General features: G+C 42.3%; 3 protein-coding genes across 4 annotated transcripts; 2 read left to right on the forward strand and 1 right to left on the reverse strand.

The window, feature by feature from the left end:
- Positions 1-239: 239 nt before the first annotated feature.
- Positions 240-7413, forward strand: cldn15a (claudin 15a). Its single transcript, XM_085350855.1, has 6 exons — positions 240-257; positions 5077-5311; positions 5558-5722; positions 5990-6071; positions 6151-6258; positions 7261-7413. The coding sequence occupies exons 2-6, from the start codon at positions 5095-5097 to the stop codon at positions 7352-7354; spliced, it is 666 nt and encodes a 221-aa protein (XP_085206981.1). The 5' UTR covers positions 240-257; positions 5077-5094; the 3' UTR covers positions 7355-7413.
- A 2534-nt stretch (positions 7414-9947) lies between these two features.
- Positions 9948-17600, forward strand: dnajc3b (DnaJ (Hsp40) homolog, subfamily C, member 3b). 2 transcript variants are annotated; one of them, XM_085350853.1, is made up of 12 exons: positions 9948-10372; positions 11840-11950; positions 12136-12260; positions 12367-12441; positions 12527-12670; positions 12843-13024; positions 13113-13232; positions 14373-14478; positions 14659-14779; positions 15018-15150; positions 15269-15417; positions 16080-17600. In XM_085350853.1, the coding sequence occupies exons 1-12, from the start codon at positions 10288-10290 to the stop codon at positions 16223-16225; spliced, it is 1497 nt and encodes a 498-aa protein (XP_085206979.1). In that variant the 5' UTR covers positions 9948-10287; the 3' UTR covers positions 16226-17600. The 2 variants fall into 2 exon arrangements, with proteins under 2 accessions (XP_085206979.1, XP_085206980.1); XM_085350854.1 differs by lacking the exon at positions 9948-10372 and having other exon boundaries at positions 11902-12036.
- Positions 17601-17683: 83 nt separating this feature from the next.
- On the reverse strand, positions 17684-20429 carry naa38 (N-alpha-acetyltransferase 38, NatC auxiliary subunit). The gene is made up of 3 exons (XM_085350856.1): positions 20363-20429; positions 19066-19240; positions 17684-18123 (listed from the first exon to the last, which is right to left on the reverse strand). The coding sequence occupies exons 1-3, from the start codon at positions 20399-20401 to the stop codon at positions 17999-18001; spliced, it is 339 nt and encodes a 112-aa protein (XP_085206982.1). The 5' UTR covers positions 20402-20429; the 3' UTR covers positions 17684-17998.
- Between the last annotated feature and the right edge of the window lie 741 nt (positions 20430-21170).

Below are 21170 nucleotides of genomic sequence, written 5' to 3' on the forward strand. Positions count from 1 at the left end.
CCTCTGTTTTTTTTGTCCATTCATGTTGGAAAGGTCTATCACTGATCATGTTTCTTCGTCTGCAATACAGTCCAGCAAGGCCTTTTACTATATATATATATATATATATATATATATATATATATATATATATATATATATATATATATATATATATATATAAACACCCAGCACGCCCCTGCGGGCGGTTTATCCTTCAAGCTCGGGTCCTCTACCAGAGGCCTGGGAGCTTGAGGGTCCTGCGCAGTATCTTAGCTGTTCCCAGGACTGCGCTCTTCTGGACAGAGATCTCCGATGTTGTTCCTGGGATCTGCTGGAGCCACTCGCCTAGCTTGGGAGTCACCGCACCTAGTGCTCCGATTACCACGGGGACCACCGTTACCTTCACCCTCCACATCCTCTCGAGCTCTTCTCTGAGCCCTTGGTATTTCTCCAGCTTCTCGTGTTCCTTCTTCCTGATATTGCTGTCATTCGGAACCGCTACATCGATCACTACGGCCGTCTTCTTCTGTTTGTCTACCACCACTATGTCCGGTTGGTTAGCCACCACCATTTTGTCCGTCTGTATCTGGAAGTCCCACAGGATCTTAGCTCGGTCATTCTCCACCACCCTTGGGGGCATCTCCCATTTTGACCTCGGGACTTCCAGGTTATACTCGGCACAGATGTTCCTGTACACTATGCCGGCCACTTGGTTATGGCGTTCCATGTATGCCTTGCCTGCTAGCATCTTGCACCCTGCTGTTATGTGCTGGATTGTCTCTGGGGCATCTTTACACAGCCTGCACCTGGGGTCTTGCCTGGTGTGATAGACCCCAGCCTCTATGGATCTTGTGCTCAGAGCTTGTTCTTGTGCTGCCATGATTAGTGCCTCTGTGCTGTCTTTCAGTCCAGCTTTGTCCAGCCACTGGTAGGATTTCTGGATATCAGCCACCTCCTCTATCTGCCGGTGGTACATACCGTGCAGGGGCCTGTCCTTCCATGATGGTTCCTCGTCTCCCTCCTCTTTCTTGGGTTTCTGCTGCCTGAGGTATTCACTGAGCACTCGGTCAGTTGGGGCCATCTTCCTAATGTATTCTTGGATGTTCGTTGTCTCATCCTGGACTGTGGTGCTGACACTCACCAGTCCCCGGCCCCCTTCCTTCCGCTTAGCGTACAGCCTCAGGGTGCTGGATTTGGGGTGAAACCCTCCATGCATGGTAAGGAGCTTTCTTGTCTTTATGTCAGTGGCTTCTATCTCCTCCTATTACCCCAGCAGGGTACCTGATCACGGGCAGGGCGTACGTGTTGATGGCCCGGATCTTGTTCTTACCATTCAGCTGACTCCTCAGGACTTGCCTGACCCTCTGCAGGTACTTGGTGGTTGCAGCTTTTCTAGCGGCCTCTTCATGGTTCCCATTCGCCTGTGGGATCCCCAAGTACTTGTAACTGTCCTCTATGTCTGCAATGTTGCCTTCTGGTAGTTCAATCCCCTCAGTTCTGACTACCTTCCCTCTCTTTGTTACCATCCGACTACACTTCTCCAGTCCGAACGACATTCCAATGTCATTGCTGTATAGCCTGGTAGTGTGGATCAGTGAATCGATGTCTCGTTCACTCTTGGCATACAGCTTGATGTCATCCATGTACAGGAGGTGGCTGACAACTGCTCCGTTCTGTAGTCGGTATCCGTAGCCAGTCTTGTTAATGATCTCACTGAGGGGGTTCAGGCCTATGCAGAACAGCAGTGGGGACAGAGCATCTCCTTGGTAGATCCCGCACTTGATGGTGACTTGTGCTATGGGCTTGGAGTTGGCCTCTAGTGTTGTACGCCACATCCCCATTGAGTTCCTGATGAAGGCTCTTAGGGTCCCATTGATCTTGTACAATTCTAGGCATTCCAGTATCCAGCTGTGGGGCATTGAGTCATAGGCCTTCTTGTAATCAATCCAGGCAGTGCACAGGTTGGTCAGTCTGGTCTTGCAGTCTCGGCTGATTGTTCTGTCTACCAGTAGCTGGTGTTTTGCGCCTCTGGTATTCTTGCCAATTCCTTTCTGTGTCCCGCTCATGTATTGACCCATGTGCCTGTTCATCTTAGCCGATATGATGCCTGACAGGAGCTTCCATGTAGTACTGAGGCAGGTTATTGGTCGGTAGTTGGAGGGGACCGGTCCCTTCTTGGGGTCCTTGGGGATCAGGACCGTCCGGCCTTCAGTTAGCCATTCCGGGTGTCTCTCGTTAACTAGCAGCTGGTTCATTTGTGCTGCCAGACGCTCGTGGAGTGCAGTCAGCTTCTTCAGCCAGTAGGCGTGAACCATGTCGGGCCCTGGTGCTGTCCAACTCTTCATACTGGAGACCCTTTCTTGGATATCTGCCACTGTGATGGTTACTGGACCCTGTTCAGGGAGGTCGCTGTGGTCAGCCCTCAGATCCTCTAGCCACTGAGCATTGCCGTTATGGGTTGCATCCTTCTCCCATATGCTCTTCCAGTATTGCTCCGTCTCCAGCCTTGGTGGTGCTGTTCTCTTATTGTTCCCTTGCCACTGAGAGTACACCTTTGCTGTTCTGTGGAGAACAGCTGGTTTATTCTCCTGCCTTCTATCTCTCTGGTGTACCTCCTCAAGCGGCTGGCCAAGGCTGTGAGTCTTTGCTTGGCAGTTTCCAAGGCCTCAGGTATGGACAGAGCTATATATATATATATATATATATATATATATATATATATATATATATATATATATATATATATATATATATATATAGTATTTTAAATCATCACCATGACATGAAAGTGAAAAGAGTACCGGGCCAAGGATAGATCCTTGAGGGATGCCCCATGTAAGCCACTGAATATGACGTAAAAACAATTCAAGGCGAGTTCCTTTAGTGCTCACAGCTCTCCATAAAGACTAGGACACCATGATCCACTCTATCAAACACTCAGGTCTAAAAGCACTAAAAAGGCAGGATTACCTGAGTCTGCAATTAATAAAAGATCATCAAAAATGTTTAAAAGTACAGTTTCTGTGCTGTGATGTTATTTTGAAACCTGACTGAAATGTTTCAGTGACGCCATTTATTTCCAGAAAAGTCTAGAGCTGAAGGACAATTTTATCCACCACCATAGACCAAAAAGGGAGTTTAGAGATTGGTCTAAAACCAGCAAAGGAATTTTGATCATGAGCAGGAAGAGTGATTTGAGACCTGCTAGCAGCAGCCTCATCACCAAAAACAACCCAGAACATTTTTCACAAATAGCTGGAGACTCTGGAAAGTGTGTGATGGGTAAATCATTAAAGTGTAAATGGTGTTAAAAAAAACAGTAACAGTTTCTTCATAAGACTGTTAGAGCTAAGTTGTTCCAAAGTAATGCATCATTATGACGACCTTACATTTGGCAGTACTGTTGCTAAAACCAGTAATCAAATTCCTGCTTAATGGTTCCATTAAAAAAAGAAAAATATATAAATTTTATGACAGTTGAGCAACACTTGTTGGAAAAGTGGGCTGAAATATTTCAGGTCTGATGGAAATTTGTTTCATGAAAACAGAAAAATGTTAAGTTAAAGTGTTGACTTTTGCTAGTAGCACTTTTAGCTAAGTGCGCGCAATGACCACAATGACGATGCTAGTATGCTAATGTTTATCAGGCAGCCGTGTTAACCATGTTCTTCAGCTTGTTCACATTTGCAAAGAACACGAATTACAGTTGCAGTTGTGGTGACTAACAAAACACAATCAATTTGAAACAGTAATGATAATAAGAAGTCATTTTCAAAAGGAGCCTTTGAACATTTGTAGTTTTTTTTATCAGCACAAAATGTTTCATGGTCTCCCAGTTCACTCAGTAATGTTGCCAAACTATGTTACTTACCTTCAGTTGTTACATGCCATTTGAGCAGTTTAATAACCTATCTGATGAAACATAAAGAGCATAACCCTCTTTGATTATATCACTGAAAATGTGCTCATTATATTTAATCGGTTTATTTAAGCATTTTGTGAGTTTTTAGTTATTAGTTTCTTTGTCATTTCATAAAATAAATGCAAAACATTTGAATTTTTGTTACAATTAACAACCTTTGTGTCTTTTTCATTTCCACAAGTCGAACTTTCCCTTCCAAACACTCGGCTCACCAGCAGCTAGAGTCTGGCTTATTGTTGGTGAATGGGGCTATTCCTGGAGGCTGACCTTTAAACAAACACATTCGCTGGTTTATAAATCTCCCCACCTCTACCGACTTGGTGTGAAATGCAGGTTAAGATTTATCTTCAAATTATCAGTGAGGTAAACTCAGAGTGCCCTGGATTTGTCAACGCTGACCTAAAAGCTATCAGGAGGATTATTAATGGCATGAAACAAACTGAGAAACTACGGGATGAACTGGGCAGCGTTAGACCTTGGTCTCTGGTTGGTGTTTGTGACATTAAATTGAACCTGTTAAATACTGATGGTTCCCAAGCACAGGGTGTGACAAAGAAATTGTTAACTCGAGTCTTCTGGCCTTGAGATATGCAAACCGAAACAATAAAACCTATGCGGTGGAGCATAATTTAGAGAAATATATTCGTATATGTTTCGATATGAGTTTTGAAGTGTTATAGTGAATAGTGATTACAAAAAAACTAGTTGTTTTTTTTAAGCAATGATATCCTTTAAAAGTTATTAAATGACAAATAGTGTAATCATTTATTATGAGAGATGGGAGAATTTTATATGTTTGAGTATTTTTCATAAACATAACCAGAAATGCATACAGAGTCACGGCGTCATTAAGAGTAGCAGATGACCATTGGACCCTGAAAGTGAGCCGATAAACACCTGTTCAGTTTCAGGGGTGTAAAATGCAAAAAAAAAAAAAAAAAAAAGAGGATAGAGTACACGTGTGTGCATGTGAGAGAGAGAGAGTGTAGGGGGAGGAGAGACTGCAAGTGAGTCATATAACTGATTATACTTATCTGTTGAACTGGACACATCTCTCAGTGGCGGAGCGGACACACATCACACACACACATTCACCCAAATCCGATGTTTTCATCTTCATAAAAAAACAACTTTTATTAAATTCAAAAACTTCAGTCTGTCGTCACTGACAGTTGGGCCGAGGAGAAGTCATGGATCCAATCGTGGAAGTGGTGGCTGTGATTTTGGGGTTCATCGGATGGATAATGGTGGGGGTTGCGATTCCAAACCGTTACTGGAGGACCTCCACTGTTGACGGAAATGTCATCACCACCTCTACAATCTATGAAAACCTGTGGATGTCCTGCGCGACAGATTCAACCGGGGTCAGTAACTGCAGGGACTTCCCTTCGATGCTCGCTTTGAATGGTATGCTGACAAAAAAATTGACTTCTTAATAATATCATGAGGTTCGGGAAAGTTGGATGCCATCAAATGTTTATGTTGCTTTGTCTGGAGGAGGGTTTCTGTCATAAGAAATGTATTAAAAGGACAACTTGAAGAGCTTAGATGTCCTATCTTTTGTTGTACTGTGGGTACACATTAAAACATCAATCAATCTTTGAAAAATCTGCTAGAATTATGTGGTTTTGTGTATCTATGCACTGTTTCCAGGTTACATCCAAGCGTCTCGTGCCTTGATGATTGCCTCGATAGTGTTTGGCACATTTGGACTGCTGGGCTCGCTGATCGGGATACAATGCTCTAAAGCAGGAGGAGAAAACTATGTTCTCAAAGGGAGGATCGCAGGCACTGCTGGAGTACTTTTTATGCTTCAAGGTAACAAAAGCATAGAAAATACAGTCTGTTCTTCCTGGCTATTCAGATAACAATATTGACCTCCTATTACACTACCCCTTAAAGAAGATAAAGAAACCTCCCCAGCATGCTGATGAATCATGATAATGCCCTACCGCCTTTTTAGATCAGTCCTACCTATTTTTGTTTACTTCAATACTTTGGATCAGAGTTAAACTCTGACCCGTCACTGTTTTATTGCTCACTAAAGACTCCCTGTTGTTGTTGTCTGTTTTTTTCTATCAAAAGGTTTGTGCACTATGGTTGCAGTGTCCTGGTATGCTTTCAATATCACTCAGAATTTCTTTGATCCCTACTACCCTGGCACAAAGTAAGTTGCTGTTAGTGGTGTGAGATAAACAGGCCTAAAGTGCAGTGCCAGCAGCCCATAATTTTGCTATGTGTCACAGGTATGAGATAGGAGAAGGGCTTTACATCGGCTGGTGCTCTGCTGTGCTCGCCATCGCTGGAGGAGCCGTTCTCACCTGCTCCTGCAAATTGGGCACAGAGGAAAAATAGTGAGTTTGATCTCTTTTTGATGTACAGAGCTGGAGGTAATTCTCAGAGTCTACAGGTGCAGTCTGGCCCCGCCATGAAAAATGTTCTGGTTAAATTAAAGAAAACACGAATGTGCTGAATGTTCTGTTATTAATTTGATACAAAGGGAGACGGATGCCGTGGCTCTCTAGCGACTCACTGTGGCAACATGAACTTATCTCAAAGTGTCGATAGTTCCCACCCATCCAGGTGTCTTTGTCTCGACTGTGCTAAGTGGCAGGTTTAAGGGGCTTATAGTAGGTTTATAGTTTATTTGGTAATTACCTGTCTCAATGGTAAACATGGGCAAAAGAACAAATAAAAATTGTATGAAAATTTTTTGACCCACCTTCATTACAGGGACATCATAAAACACAGCATAGAAAAGATTTTAAATTTCTCTGTGGAGAGATCTCTGTTTGGAGATGGAAGCTCCTGAGCAGGTCTCAGACTGCTCAAAGTGAATAACGGAGACGTAGCAATCAAAGATTTGAAAAAGAATGAAAATCTTTGGCAGAAACAGAAACAAAAACCCACACACGTATTTATTAAAACCTTATTTTATTAGAAAGTCGGTAAAATTGTAAACTTTTTAAATCAGATTAGTGATTTAGATTTCTATCCAGGTAATCATTAGAATTAAAGTAGATCTAAACTGTGCTTTAAAAAGAAACAATGCAAACACGTTACCAAGATGGCTGCCTAGTGGCAAGTGCTCATGTCCCTGATTAGAAAGTTGGCTCCCCCCAGTGGTCAAAAAAAGTAGTAACTAGATTATTCACAAGAATTTTACTCACTTTACACTGACCATAGCCTGTTTATATTCACTTCTGATAGGTGCACTGCCACTATAAGGATAACTTATTCTAACACTATTCTAAAACTTTTAATTTCCTTGCTGAGACTCTGAGTATATGATGTGCAGCATGCTTGGGGTGATTTGTATTTCCACCATCTGATCCTGACGTTTTCTTTCTCTGCAGCCCTCTACCTCATGCAAGGGGAACTGTGTATTCTGGACCAGCACCAACCAGAAGCCTGGCCGCCAGTACTTACGGGAGAAACGCTTACGTCTGAGCAGGATTTGGAAACTGAGCTTTGTGGACTTATTCATCCCTTCACTTTTGGCTGGTCTAACTAACACATTGTGCCATTTCATCACTGTGGAAACACTTGCAGTGCATCAGATGTTCACTGTTGGGAGTATTTCAGCTGTATATGTTATATACAAATAACCGCAGTTTCAAAATGCATGTTCTGTAGAAATAACATGGATAAAATGATTGCAAAAAGCTTGACAAAACATCAGCGTCACTGCACAAACTCACTGTGCGCTCTCAATGATTAATATTTATATTTCTCTGATATTGTCACTTATTTTCCAATGAATTCAATCACATTTGTAAGGGGAAGGTCAAAAGTGTGATGATTGTTGGGATATGTTGTTTTGTACAGTTTTGTAGGCGACACCTGAGGCGCTGGAGGGCAGGTTGTCTTTGTTTTGATTGTATTTTGCCTGTTTGTTTGTTTTTGGGGTTTTGTTGTTGTTGTTGTTGTTTTTTTTTGGGGGGGGGGGGGGGGTAAGCAAATGTACAAATTTAAATGTTTTACATTGAACATTCCAGTTTTGCTTACCACAGACAAAAACAGTGGTGGCTGTATTCTTCCTTTTTTAAATAAAAAATTAAATTAAAATTAAAAAACCATCAGCCAGGCGCATGATTACAGGTCATCAGGACATGATTTGGGTAAAATATTGTGGGAAATCATCAACAACCTGTTCGGTGTCTGTGTTCAGAGTAAAGACTGATTGCAAATGTTATATTTTCATCAAATTCCACATTTTTACTATTTAAATTTGGTGCTAAAAGCAGCAAATTCAAATGTCTTTATGTGTCAAATAAAGACTGTATTTTGTACAACTTATTTAATAATAATAAAGAAGATAGGGAAGAGTCACTGGGTGGTCACCTTAACCCGTGGTAAATGTATGAAGGTGGAAGCGGTCTTAACCAGGATGACAGTGACTCCGTTTAGAGGACACATCAACCACCGAATGATTGAAAATCCTGTGACTTGTGTGCCTTTAATAGCACCAGGTCTCAGCTCAGCAACTTCTTGTTCAGTTTGTTAACAAAACACAAGAGGAGAACACATCTTATGTGAGTTGGTGTGTGTGTGTCCACCGGTTCAAGGTGAACTCAAGCTGTTTTGGTGAAACATGGCTGCCCAGCTTCTTATTACGACTGTTAAAATGCTCGATAGTGCAATTATCTGCTGAAGCTTAACCTCAGTGTCAGAATGGGGAAAAAATTTGATTTAAGTGACTTTGAGTGCCAGACGGGCTGAAAAATGCTGATCTACTGCGACAGATCACAACCCTTTGTAGGGTTTACAGTGAAACAGTCTGAAAAAGAGAAAATATCCAGACGCAAGAAAATGTCTTGCTGATGTCAAAGGTCAGATTAGAATGTCCAGACTGTTTTCAGATGATAGGAAGGCAACAGTTACTCAAATAACCACTCGTTACAACCAAGTCTCTGAATGCCCAACATATCGAGCACTGAAGCAGATGGGCTGCAGCAGCAGAGGACCTCAATGGGTGACACTCATGTCAGCTAACATGATGTTGAGGCTACGCATGGACAACAAAACTTGACAACAGATGATTGTACTGATGAGTCTCAATTTGCTTCAACTGCTACAGTGGTAGGGATTAGGAGTACACAAGAGGAAAGCATTGACCCATCCTGCTTTGTATCAGCGTTTGTCCTGCTGCTGGTGATGTAATGGTGTGTGATATTTTCTTGGCATGCTTTAGGCCATTTAGACACCTGAGCTTCATTTGTATGGCACAGGCTACCTGATTATTGTTGCTGACAACAATAGCGTGTCATGTCACACAGCTCAAATCATCTTAAACATGACAATGAGTTCACTTTACTGAAATGGCCTCCACAGTCACCCCATCTCAAACTAATAGAGCACCTTTGGGATGGAACAGAAGATGCACATCATGCGTGATGTCAGTATGAAGCAAAATCTCTTAGGAATGCTTCCTGCGCCTTGTTCAATCCGTACTATGATGAATTAAGGTCGATCTTACTCTTAAAAGGCAAAAAGATGTCCGACCTTGTACCACACGGTATAACTATGAAGTGAGTGAGCCAGTGAGTGTAAATCACTTCAAAAATGAAGATTCAGGATTATTTTAAATTAAGTTATTAAATGACAAAACTTTATAGACCTGCAGAGAACTAAAAGAAATGATGATTTATCATGATCGATTATTATTATTATTATTATTATTATTATTATTATTATTATTAGGACAGGATGATTACGGTTTTCGCATTCTTTGCATTTCGCATTCTTTGAGGTAAAAACACAGACTGGGCCTGTTCAGCAGGTTGTTTTACGTTGCATAACACGTCGTCATGTGTTACCACTGTCAATTACATACCCCGTGGTGACGTTTGGCCGCAGTGTGCAGGCTGCCGGGCCCATGCAGGGACATGGTGGGAGCGTCACTGTTAAAATAGCTTATCCAATGAGAGCAGCCCACGTTTCCGGGCGAACACGGATGTGCACCTCGCGGACCAACCATGGAAAAGTAGAGCAGATAGGGCGGGGACGGCTCTGGCAGAGGGGCAAGGTTTCGTTTACAAAGTGTAAGGACGGTCAGCTGTTCGGCTTCAGCAACAGACTAGTCGTTTTAACTTTAAAACGAGTCTAGAAAATAATTAATTCAGGCGGGGTAGTGAATTTAAGCTGCTAGTTCTTTTGTGAGGGGAGGAACCTTTCAGCGATACGACTCATTTCTACACGGAATACTGTCCGATTGGGACCGTAAATACACCGTCGTAGCTGTTCTGTAGAGAGGGGAGACCCATGAGGGTGTAATAAATAACAGGCAGATTTCAATGAAACAGACAGGCGCTTTCAGTCGAAGCGGACGCAGAGCTGTGAAGTTGGCTGGTTCCGGTGTTAAAGCGTGAATCCGGGAAGAGATGGAGCCGTGTCGGCGGGCCGGACTCAGCGGGGTCCTGTGCTCCCTGTCACTGCTGTGTGTCATCCTGGACATCCAGCTGGACGGTAAGACCCACTTCACGTTAAAAGAAAACAAAAAACAGCCTGCTTACTCACTTGTTTGTCGTCTTTAGTGCTAAAAATTCATCAAGCCAGCTTAATTACTGACCCCGAAACTGCTCTTAAAATACTAATACAAAAAAGTAATTACTATATCGTTGCTCTGATTTAAAGATACCGGCTATTAATCTGTAAAAGTTAAACATGAAGGCTTTAAAAGATGTTTCCAAGGGCAGCATCCTTACAACCAGGGGCGTAGTGAGGACTTCCAGTCCCAGCACCACCTGCTTTTACCTGTGTCAGGCCTCTGCCCTTAGTAATATTTATAGTTCAGTTACATTTATATGTTATTTTAAAAACACTGATTGTATAAGGTTTCGTCTTGCAGTAATACTCCACTTTCACTTTTCATTACATCGGTTTTCTTTAGTTTCACCCCTCCCTCGTTCCGCGCCAGCGCTAAATTACTTTCAGCTCTACACTTAACTGCGTACTTTACTACTAAAGGTGAGGTTTAATACACAGTAATTGTACTGTATTTAAGTATTTCTCTACCTTCTGCTTCTATTCCACTATATTTTGGATGCAGATGGAGATTTTAAGACTTTAGTCGCTTATTCATTTGAAGATTAACTGCATTATTATAGATCAATGCCTATAAGCAATGTAGAAGGATGTAAAACAGTCCTCAACTGCAATGATCCACTAATATAATGTGTATGATTCTGAAAAGTGCCATTCTGTGTAATGAGTACTTTCACTTTAGGTAGTTAAAATATATTTTGATAATGTGACTTGTGCAATATTTAGCATAAAAGTGCATAAGAGGTGAATAAGGGAGAGGGAGTGGGTGAAGATGAGTGAAAAAGGAAAGCGGTGAAAGAGATGGTTTAGAAGATAGTAGGGAGACCTGCTGAGATGATCGCTCTGGTATAAAGACAGGAGACTGAGGTGAAGACGTTAAGAGTTTCATGGGAGGATGGAAAAGAGTGGAAATGAGTACATCAGAGGGAAAGGTCAGGCTGAGCAGTTCGGAGACAAGTTAGGTTGTTGGTCGGATGCCGTAGCTCGATTGTGCGTTTTGAATCTTTTTCTGAGCTTGTGCAGCCTCTGTCATCAGAAGAGAGGTGCAAGTGTGTACATTATTATTACATTATTGTACTTTATTGAGCCCCGTGGGGAAATTGCTCTCTGCATTTAACCCATTCACTCAGTGAAGCAGTGGGCAGCCATTGGGCGCCCGGGGAGCAGTGTGTAGGGACGGTACCTTGCTCAGGGGTACCTCAGGGTAGCTGTTAAGGGGAATCGAACCCCCGACCTTCCGATCATGGGGCAACCACTCTACCTACTGAGCTATCCCTGTGAACGAAAGACAAACACACAAAGAACACTGGGCTACACTGTGGTTTCCTTCTATAAAGTTGTCCCTCTTCAGTGTTTCCAGCGAGGCTCACACCCAGTTTTATGTTACAGGCGTCTTTGGGGAAACTCAGGCTGAGATTGAGCACCACTTGGAGATGGGCCGCAAACTTTTGGCAGCTGGTCAGCTGGCTGAAGCCCTGTCCCACTACCACTCTGCTGTGGGTAAGGTTACACACACAGACACGTTCTTGCCACTGGCTGACATTTTCAGTCTACACAGTCGGTGCTTGTCTGTACAGTCGAGAAAGGTGTGTTATTGTGCGGTAAAAGAGTTTAGAGGTTCAAAGCTTGTGTTTGTTGCTTTTGTTAAAATAAAAATGAATAAATTGTGATGATGCATTTTCCAGAGGGTGACTCTAAGAATTACCTGACCTTCTACAAGCGAGCTGCAGTGTTTCTGGCCATGGGAAAGTCCAAATCTGCCCTGCCAGATCTGACCAAGGCTATCCAACTCAAGCCCGATTTCTTGGCTGTAGGTCACTCGCTAGCCTTTCTTAATGTCTTCTATCATATTCCATTTCTTCTGCCCTCTTCAGAGTCTTCGTCATCCTATCTTTTCATCTGTTTGTATTTTTCAGGCCCGCTTGCAGAGAGGGAACATCCTGTTGAAGCAGGGCAGCACGCAGGAGGCACGGGAGGACTTTGAGGCAGTGGTAGGTTTTATAACGTGCTGCTTTTGCAGTCCTAAATCACTCTCCCACGTATGTTTGCCACAATAATATGTACCTGCTGTTCCAGCTGCAGCGGTCCTCAGACAACGAGGAAGCTCAGAACCAGCTGATGAAGGCGAACGAGCTGGAGGAGCTGCAGGAGGCGGCCCAGGCCGCGTACCACCAAGGGGACTACAGCACAACGATCACTGTGCTGGAGAGAGTTATAGAGGTAGGGGTCTTGTTGGTTAATTTTATTTTTCATTTACAATCTTACCAATACCAACTGCTTCAAAGTGTGATTTCAAATCTGATTTTAATGCCTCAGCATTTTAGTTATTAAAGGAATCACTATGATCTTTGAGCTGATTGCTCATTTATAAAAAGTTTCCGTCTTCCTCTAGATCTCTCCTTGGGATCCGGAGTCTCGGGAGCTCCGCGCAGAGTGCTACATCCGGATGGGAGATCCACAGAAAGCCATCCAGGATCTCACGCCGACGACGCGGCTTCGCAACGACAACCGCGCCGCCTTTCTGAAGCTCGGCAAGCTGCACTACAGCCTCGGCGACCACCACGAGTCACTCAAGTGAGCGTCGTTCCTGGAATAAACAAATAGGTCTGGCTTGCTCAGCCACGCAAATGAAGTCTCACTTTTTCCATCTATTCACACGCAGCAACGTCAGAGAGTGTCTGAAACTCGACCAGGACGACAAGGAGTGCTTCAGCCACTACAAGCAGGTGAAGAAGCTCAGCAAGCAGCTGGACTCGGCCGAAGAGCTGATTGAGGAGGGCAGGTGGGTATTTCTGTTGGGCTGAGGCACTTCGCTTCCACCTGCATGCAAATGAGAGTTTCAGAGGGCAGCTATAGTCTCAGCCTCTGAAAGTGTAACATATACAAATGAGGGCAGAATTATTAGCACAGCTATGAAAATTTTCCCTTTGCTTTTAACAGAGCAAGGGATTTTCAACACAGCATTTTCTTTAGAAAGCATAAATTATAAATATTTTCACACAGTAACAGAATAATTTCATAAAAGAAGAAAAAATACCAGAGTCAGTGTTATTAGCCCCCTAAAAAAAACCACAAACCACTGCTGTGCAATGATTTGCTGTAACTTGTAATGCTCAGCTTGTAAGTTAAAGTTAAAACTGAGGGTTATCGTCCAACTTGCACACAGCAAAAAACTTCAGCAAGAGTTTGAGCTGTCAATGAGAAGACAGCTGGTCAAAGACAAAAGAAGACAGTTTAGACTTGAGAAAAAGAATGGCCGATGCTCACGTTGCAGGAGGCGATATGCAAACATATCACAGCGTTTTCCAAGTGTTAAAAACTGGAGCGAGAAGCATCATTGCAAAATTCAAAGAGAGCCACACAGTGCAGAACAAGCCTGGAAGAGAAAGGAAACTAAGAAGACCCCAGAACAACATGACAACGACCTAAAACTCAGGGTTAAGAACAAGCTCCAGAAGACTAGAGTGAATGTCCCTGACTGGCCTGGGCAAAAGCCCTGACTTAAAAAATCTGGAGGCGCTGGAGATTCATCAAAGAAAAGTGAGTTGTGATTCCTCAGGACACGCGTGAGAGCCTTATTGAGAACTAGAAGAAACAGTTGCAGGCTGTTAACCAGCAAAGAGAACACAAAACCGAGTATTAGCAGCAGGGGGGCTAATAATGTCGATGCAGGTAGTTTTTATGACATATTTGTGTTTCTGTGCCCAAAGTAAAATAATGTAAGCATCCAAAATAAAACAAGCATGTTTGGAAATGCTGTGTTTGAAAGTCCTGGCTCTCTTTAACGGCACTTATTTTATTTTCATAGGTGGGATAATAACTAACTCGTCTGTACATTTGCAGCTTGTAAACTGTGAACTGCTTCAGTGCCACAGCATGTTAAGTGCTTTGACCTTTAACTGTGTTTCTCTCTCCCCATTAGGCATCAAGAAGCCATAGAAAAGTATGAATCAGTAATGCAGACGGAGCCTAATGTCCCGTACTACACCAACCTGGCCAAAGAGAGGATCTGCTTCTGTCTTGTGAAGGTGGGAGAGTGACGGCAGCTTTTCTCACGAAGCGATGCTCATTTTTCTCCTCTCACATCCCCCAGAAGATGTGGAACCTCTAAATAAATCATCATTTCCTTGCAAACGCACTGTCCTAGTTCTCAATAGAGTTCAGTCTTAGTTTGTAATCATTCACCTTTTGCTTCATATCATTTCCAGATTAAATCAGCGACCGAGGCGATAGACGTGTGTTCGGAGGCCCACCAGAGAGACCCCCGCAACGCCAACGTCCTCAGAGACAGAGCAGAGGCCTATATCCTCAACCAGGACTACGAGAAAGGTGACACAGTCTTCTCAATGAATGCAACTCAACTCATCCCATGCTTATGTCCTGTTATGATGTCATGAGCCTATCGTAACCATAGACACAGCTTCCATCTCAGAACTGCACACGCAGTATCAGAAGATTTTTATTGATAATTGATGATTAAAGTAAAACAATATTACATAATTAGCCTCAGATATGTGGTACAAATAATATATAGGAGTAATCTGTAAATCCCTTGTGTGTCATGCAGCTGTGGAGGACTACCAGGAGGCGAGAGAGTTCGACGGCGACAGCAACGATATCAAAGAGGGGCTGGACCGAGCCCAGAGGCTGCTCAAGCAGTCTCGTAAGAGGGACTACTATAAAATCCTCGGTGTCAGCAGGTAACCAGTCCAGCCAGCTTCAACATAAACACTACACGTTTACTTTATTTTTCTGATGCCAAAGTCAACGCCCGTCAATATTATAAGAGGGCCCGCTAACGCTCAGAAACTTCCTCAGGAGTGCCAACAAGCAGGAGATCACCAAGGCGTACAGGAAGCTGGCACAGCAGTGGCACCCCGACAACTTCCAGTCTGAGGCCGAGAAGAAAGAAGCAGAAAAGAAGTTTATCGACATCGCATCGGCCAAAGAGGTCCTTACTGATCCAGGTCAGCAGCCAGCCTTGTTATTTAGTCTTTACAGCCACATTTCCACACCACCAATATCTGATTTTAAAGAATTTCCAGGATTTTAGACATACTTTACTCATCCCAGAGGGAAAGTCACAAATTCCAACAGTCTCCATAAACATCCATCTATTCATTTTCTTCCACTTATAGACTTGAAAAGTCTCCGAAAACTCCAATAGCAATGCATGGTGAGCAGCATGTATTACAGTCCAGAACACAAGCATTAAAATTAGTTGGGCTAATTTAGAAAGTTTGGCTTTCTCAGAAATGAAGTTAAGCTGAGCTATGAGAACATTCATGTGAAAGAAACGAGCGGCTTCGTTCTTCTTTTCACAAAACAGACCAAAAAATGTTGCTCAGCAGACGTTAAAACTGCAGCTCTGCAGTCAAAGAACAAACATTTACTGTCAGGTTTTGTCTGATGAATAGACTGATGTCATTTTGGTATTGTGACAGTAGGGGGCAGCACAGTGGCACCTAAGTTCAAGTTCACCATCATCACAGGTCCTGTAAAAAATTGAATAGAATTGTAAAAGCAGAAGAAAATGGATGTTTGTCAAACCAAGTCCAAACTAGTTGATGTTGATCGTTTACTAAAATGTTAACGATCCTGTTCTCTATTACTTTTTTTTTTTTCCTAGAAATGAGACAGAAGTTTGATGCGGGCGAGGATCCGCTGGACCCAGAAAGCCAGCAAGGAGGCGGCGGAGGTCAGCAGGGCTGGCCTTTTCACTTCAACCCCTTTGAATCTGGCGGCAGCTTCCACTTCAAGTTCCAGTACAACTAGAGAGCAGGACTTGACGAACACACGGGCGGGGAGGGGGGGTAGTGTCGTTTTAGGTGGATTGGATACTTTGGAAAAAACCTTCGGGGGATTTTGGAGGACGAGTCTTCCTCAAAAGCTCTGCGTCAGCCTGGACGCAGGTTTTCGCAAACTTTTTTTTTGTTATTTTGGACTTTTTACCACAAAATCAAAGGACCTACCTGTGGTTACTCATAAATTACGTTGTGCTTGAAGAAAATGAAGTCTACAGACGAGCTCCGTAGGAAATGTGTGACGGCTGGAAGCAGTGTCCGCTCTTATTCTTTCTTTGTGCCATTCTTTGAAGCGCTACTCGGCGCCTCCTTTTTATTTTTAGTGCCGTGACTCTTTGCTTGGAAATCTGTACGTCTGTCCGTTTGCTTGCAGTATTCTTTAAAGGTCTACTGATTTCAGTCTCTATTTTTTACCACGTTGAGACGTCTCTACACTAGAGAAGCAGGATTTTTATATTTATCATTAGACCTGTGGCTGTTGAGCTATATTTATGGTGAAACTCGAGCACCGCTACAGGAAACCTGTAGGTGTAAGAATTTCAATATCCTATGGATCTGAAGTCAGCGTAGGTGCTCTGTGATGTATACGTGTATATTTTTAAATTTAAATCAGCGCCTCCTGATAGCTAATTGGAATAATTCTGTGTGAATTTTGGTTTGGAGATGTTCATTTATATCCAGGGGCAGACATTATGGATGTAAGTGCACAAAATAAGTGGAAAAAAAAAAGTTTAGAAAAACAGCCGCAAATGACTGCATTGACATTTAGAGTATTTCTGTTCCTTCCCTCCTCCTTTCAAGGAAACGTTTCGAAAGCTTGCACTTTTACTTTGTTTGAAAAGGCCACTTCACTCCTGAAATGTTACTGTAGGCCTTTGAAAAGCCTTCCACACACTCCCGTGTGTCTTCAGTGGCTATCCGAGAACCTCATTTATAAATAGGCATGTCTGAGCTGCTGCTTTATTTTTCCCGAGGTACACCATATCTACTTCACGAGCAGCATGTTTGGATAATATTTATCCAATGGGTCGCACTGACACATACGAACTTCATACAGTTTATAAATGAGGTTCTTGCAGCCACACGGGCCACACAGGTGAACCGAGATGATGTTTTTAAAGACTTTATTTTTTAGCACAAATTAAGTTATTTTGTCTTTAATAACTTGAGGACACACTGACTGTAACCAGCTTCTACTGCTTGATTGTGTGAACAAAATGTGACAGGCTCTCTTTGTATTTAACTCTGAGTGGGACGGTTTTGTTTCTGGGTTTCTTTTGTTGGAGGCTTTTTTTTTCCTGTTGCCAAACTGAGTCAGCTGACAAGCTCAAGTGTATTAAAATATTGAAACAAACGCATTTTTGCTCATTTTGTTTTGCTGTGTTTTAAAGCGAGGCGAGGACGGCAACACAAAGTGTCAAATAGGGCGATTTATTTTAAAACACACTGTAATAAAGACGGGCACTGCAGACACTGAGACACATACAAGTAAGCTCTCGTTTACTCACACCTCATGCACGCCCACACCATTTCTGCACTCGCTGCATTGTGCAGCAGTTGACGCAAACGCACTCTTTCATCAGTCGCCGAGGGACTGACTGAATCCACGACATCGACACAGAAGGTCTGCGTCCAAAGAGTCCGAGAGACTGACGTCGTCCGTTCTCCTGGGATCGACCACGGCCTAGAGTCTGGCTCGGCAGGACTCAGTCACATGAATGCTGTCCAAACAGACGGAGCTCCGTCAGTGGTTAGCGCCGAATCCCTGTGTGTCGTCCAGGCTGTCTGCCTCCACCTCGATGGACACCACGTGGTGGCCGGGAATCATGGCCAGGCCCAGGACTCTGGGTTCGCTCTGGGAGAATGTGTCTGAAAAGAAAACGAGACAACAGGTCAGACTACACTTACTGTGTGATACCTTATTAAGCACACCTGCACGTTAATGTAAATACCAAGTCGGCCAATCACATGGCAGCAAATCAGTGCATTTAGACATGTAGTTATGTAAACATCAGAATGAGGAAGAAAGGTGATTTAAGGGGCTCTACTAGTCTGAATATTTCTGAAATTTTCCCACACGACCATCTGTGTGGTTCATAGAGAAATTTCTGAAAAAGTGAAAATATCCAAGCTGATAGGAAGGCAACAATAACTCATTACAAGCAACGTATGCAGAAGAGCACCTTTGAATGAACAGCACATACAGAAAGAACAGCAGGGCTTTGCCCAATAACAACAAAAGAAACATTAAAGCAGGACGTTGTCTGGTCTGATGAGTCTCAATTTATACTGTGACATTCAGACGTTTGTTTAAAGAGCTACCCCGCAATGTACCACTGGCTACCAACATAGCATAGTCTAAATACCTGCAGCCTAACTGGGGTATTTGACTATGCCCACCCCTTTATAACCCCAGTCTAACCATCATGCCATGAAGCTCAGATTATCTCAAACTGGTTTCTTGAACATGAGAATGAACTCATTGTACTTGAATGGCCTCCACAGTAACCACATCTCCTCCAACAGAGCATGTTGAATGACAAAAGCATCGTGTATGAGTTTCCCACAGCTGCTGGTTCTGATCAGTATTATTTTTAGCTTTATTGATAACCTTTAAGATGGTTTGGCATTGAGTAAAGTCACAGTTTGATAGCACACCTGTGTGTTTAAATCTTTCCTGGAAAGACACTTCAAAGATGCTTTGATAATACAACACCATAAAAAGTGCGAGGTGTGAAAAAGAGCAGAACAGCCTTTTTATACGGAGTCTAAGGCATCAGTGGACGCTGTGCTCAGGTCGCCTCTGCGTACCTGTGGATTTAAGGAATTCCTGAGCTGAGCCGAGGATGACGTTGCAGTCCCGGTCAGTGCAGAGGAAAAGGCCCACCAGAGTCCGTCCGTCTGTCATGCGGATCCTCATGTTCTTGTTCAGGAGCCCCTCCAGCTTCTGCCGTGCCTGAGATGATGAGGACACTTCAGACTGCTCCTGGGTGAGGACAATAAGGGAAAGTGAGCAAAATAAAACCTAAGCTGAGGGCTAAATTATTATTTAACAGACTACTTGGCACATTATTAATCCATTATTATATATTTTTTGAAAGAAGCCCTGTTTAGACACATGTAATGACCGCTGTGAAATTTTAGCTTCATATATCAAACACTTCTTAGTATACATTTTTCTCCATTGACCCACTTTCATAATGTTTTTTGACCCCAAATTTTGAAATCCGACAGTGTTTGAATGTGAATATCTCAAAAACTATTAAAGAAAAATGTGTGAAATTTGCACTGGTGTTTCGTACCATGAAAGGGAATCGGGATCTTTTTTGGGACACATAAACCAAAAAAAGGATTAGCTAGATAAAATGTGAGAAAATAAATTCCATGCACTCCTGTTAAATCTCATATCTCTTAATACATACTGATATCTTTTTTTCCTGGTACAACTTGTCATGTTTGCTAAACACAGAATAAAAGTTGAATGAAAATGACATTTTCTTAATTTCTGTGACCAAGAATTTCATGTTTAAAAGCTTTCTACTTGTTTTATGTTACAGTACTGTGAAATGAATCAATATACCATTTGGAAACTGTCACTACTGCATTTTACAAATTACAGAAAGGAAGGCCTGTGGAAATGTAAGGATTTTATTTTTAATAGTTTTGAGCTATAAAAAGGCCTGAAAGTAGGTGGATGGGACTTAAAACATATATATTGAAAAAAAATGATATATGAAGCTAACATTTTAAAACAATCACTATATATATCCAAACTCTGGACTATAAAATGTTTAGGTAAATCTGAGACGGTCGAGGAAAAAATAATGATTTGAGACAGAATGACCAAACTTTGCATTTTGGTGAGGAGAACTCAACACATAGTGAATCTCTAGTCTGTCGTTCATATAAACAGTTAAATAAACGCAGGTTACCAGGTCAGATGTACAAGCTAATTTGTTAGCCACCGACTAACGAATTGGCTACAACTGAAGCAATGACAATGTTGAAATACTTTTCAGTTTAACTATTTTTTAATCTCAGTTTTGACATGTTAAACAGCACCAAAAACCCCGAGACAAACTGAAAAATTAAAACGAGAAACACATACGTGAGTCGAAGGGCCGTTTTCCTCAATCATTGTGGCCATAACCTGCACCTCTTCTTCTCCTCCGGCATTTGCTTACGGAGCAATTTCATCGACGGACCAGCGAAACCGGAAACGATCCAGTTTTTTTTTTCTTCTTAAAGGGGAGGTCCGTTAGGATGCTGCTAGAATTTTTTAAAGTTTACATTATTTAAATGATAAATATTAATAATAATAAGTTAACATTTAAGTCTGTAAATTTATTAATTTTAAGAGGAACTACCAGCTGGCACTGATCAAAGACGCCATTAGCCTCGTTTTAGCACTGTTTGCTAAAGCCTTTTAAAAACTCATATACCCATACTTTTCAAAAACGAAAACTATTACGTGTTCAGAGTTTTATTGTCGGGTAAGTCTGGAGAATTTGGAGTGTGGCATTTTAAAGCTCGCCTGTATGTTCCCACCGTCGCCACAGGTGGCCGCTACAGGATCATTTTCCCTTCATTTCCTGACACATCGCTTTAAAAACACTGATAAAATCACTGAGATTTCTATCTGATTTGTACGCGTTGCTTAACCCACGAGCTTCACTGAAAAGATGACTTGTATAACTTACCAAGTGTTACTTAAAAATCCTTTCTAAAGTACCACATTTAAAACCTGGGGGGAAACTGCTAAAGTCATTACAGTGGTTATGATTGTCGCAAAAATATCATTTTCACTGCACTATTATGGCAACACAATAACAACAAAGTCGCAATATCTGCAGAACAAATAAAAGCAGTCAAGTTAATTTGACTCAAAATAAAAGTAAAGAGAGAGGCTGTCAGCA

This window comes from Diplotaxodon limnothrissa, linkage group LG3 (genome assembly GCF_057381915.1).
Source record: "Diplotaxodon limnothrissa isolate DT_005_m linkage group LG3, D_limnothrissa_male_GT1.1, whole genome shotgun sequence".
NCBI lineage: Eukaryota > Metazoa > Chordata > Actinopteri > Cichliformes > Cichlidae > Diplotaxodon > Diplotaxodon limnothrissa.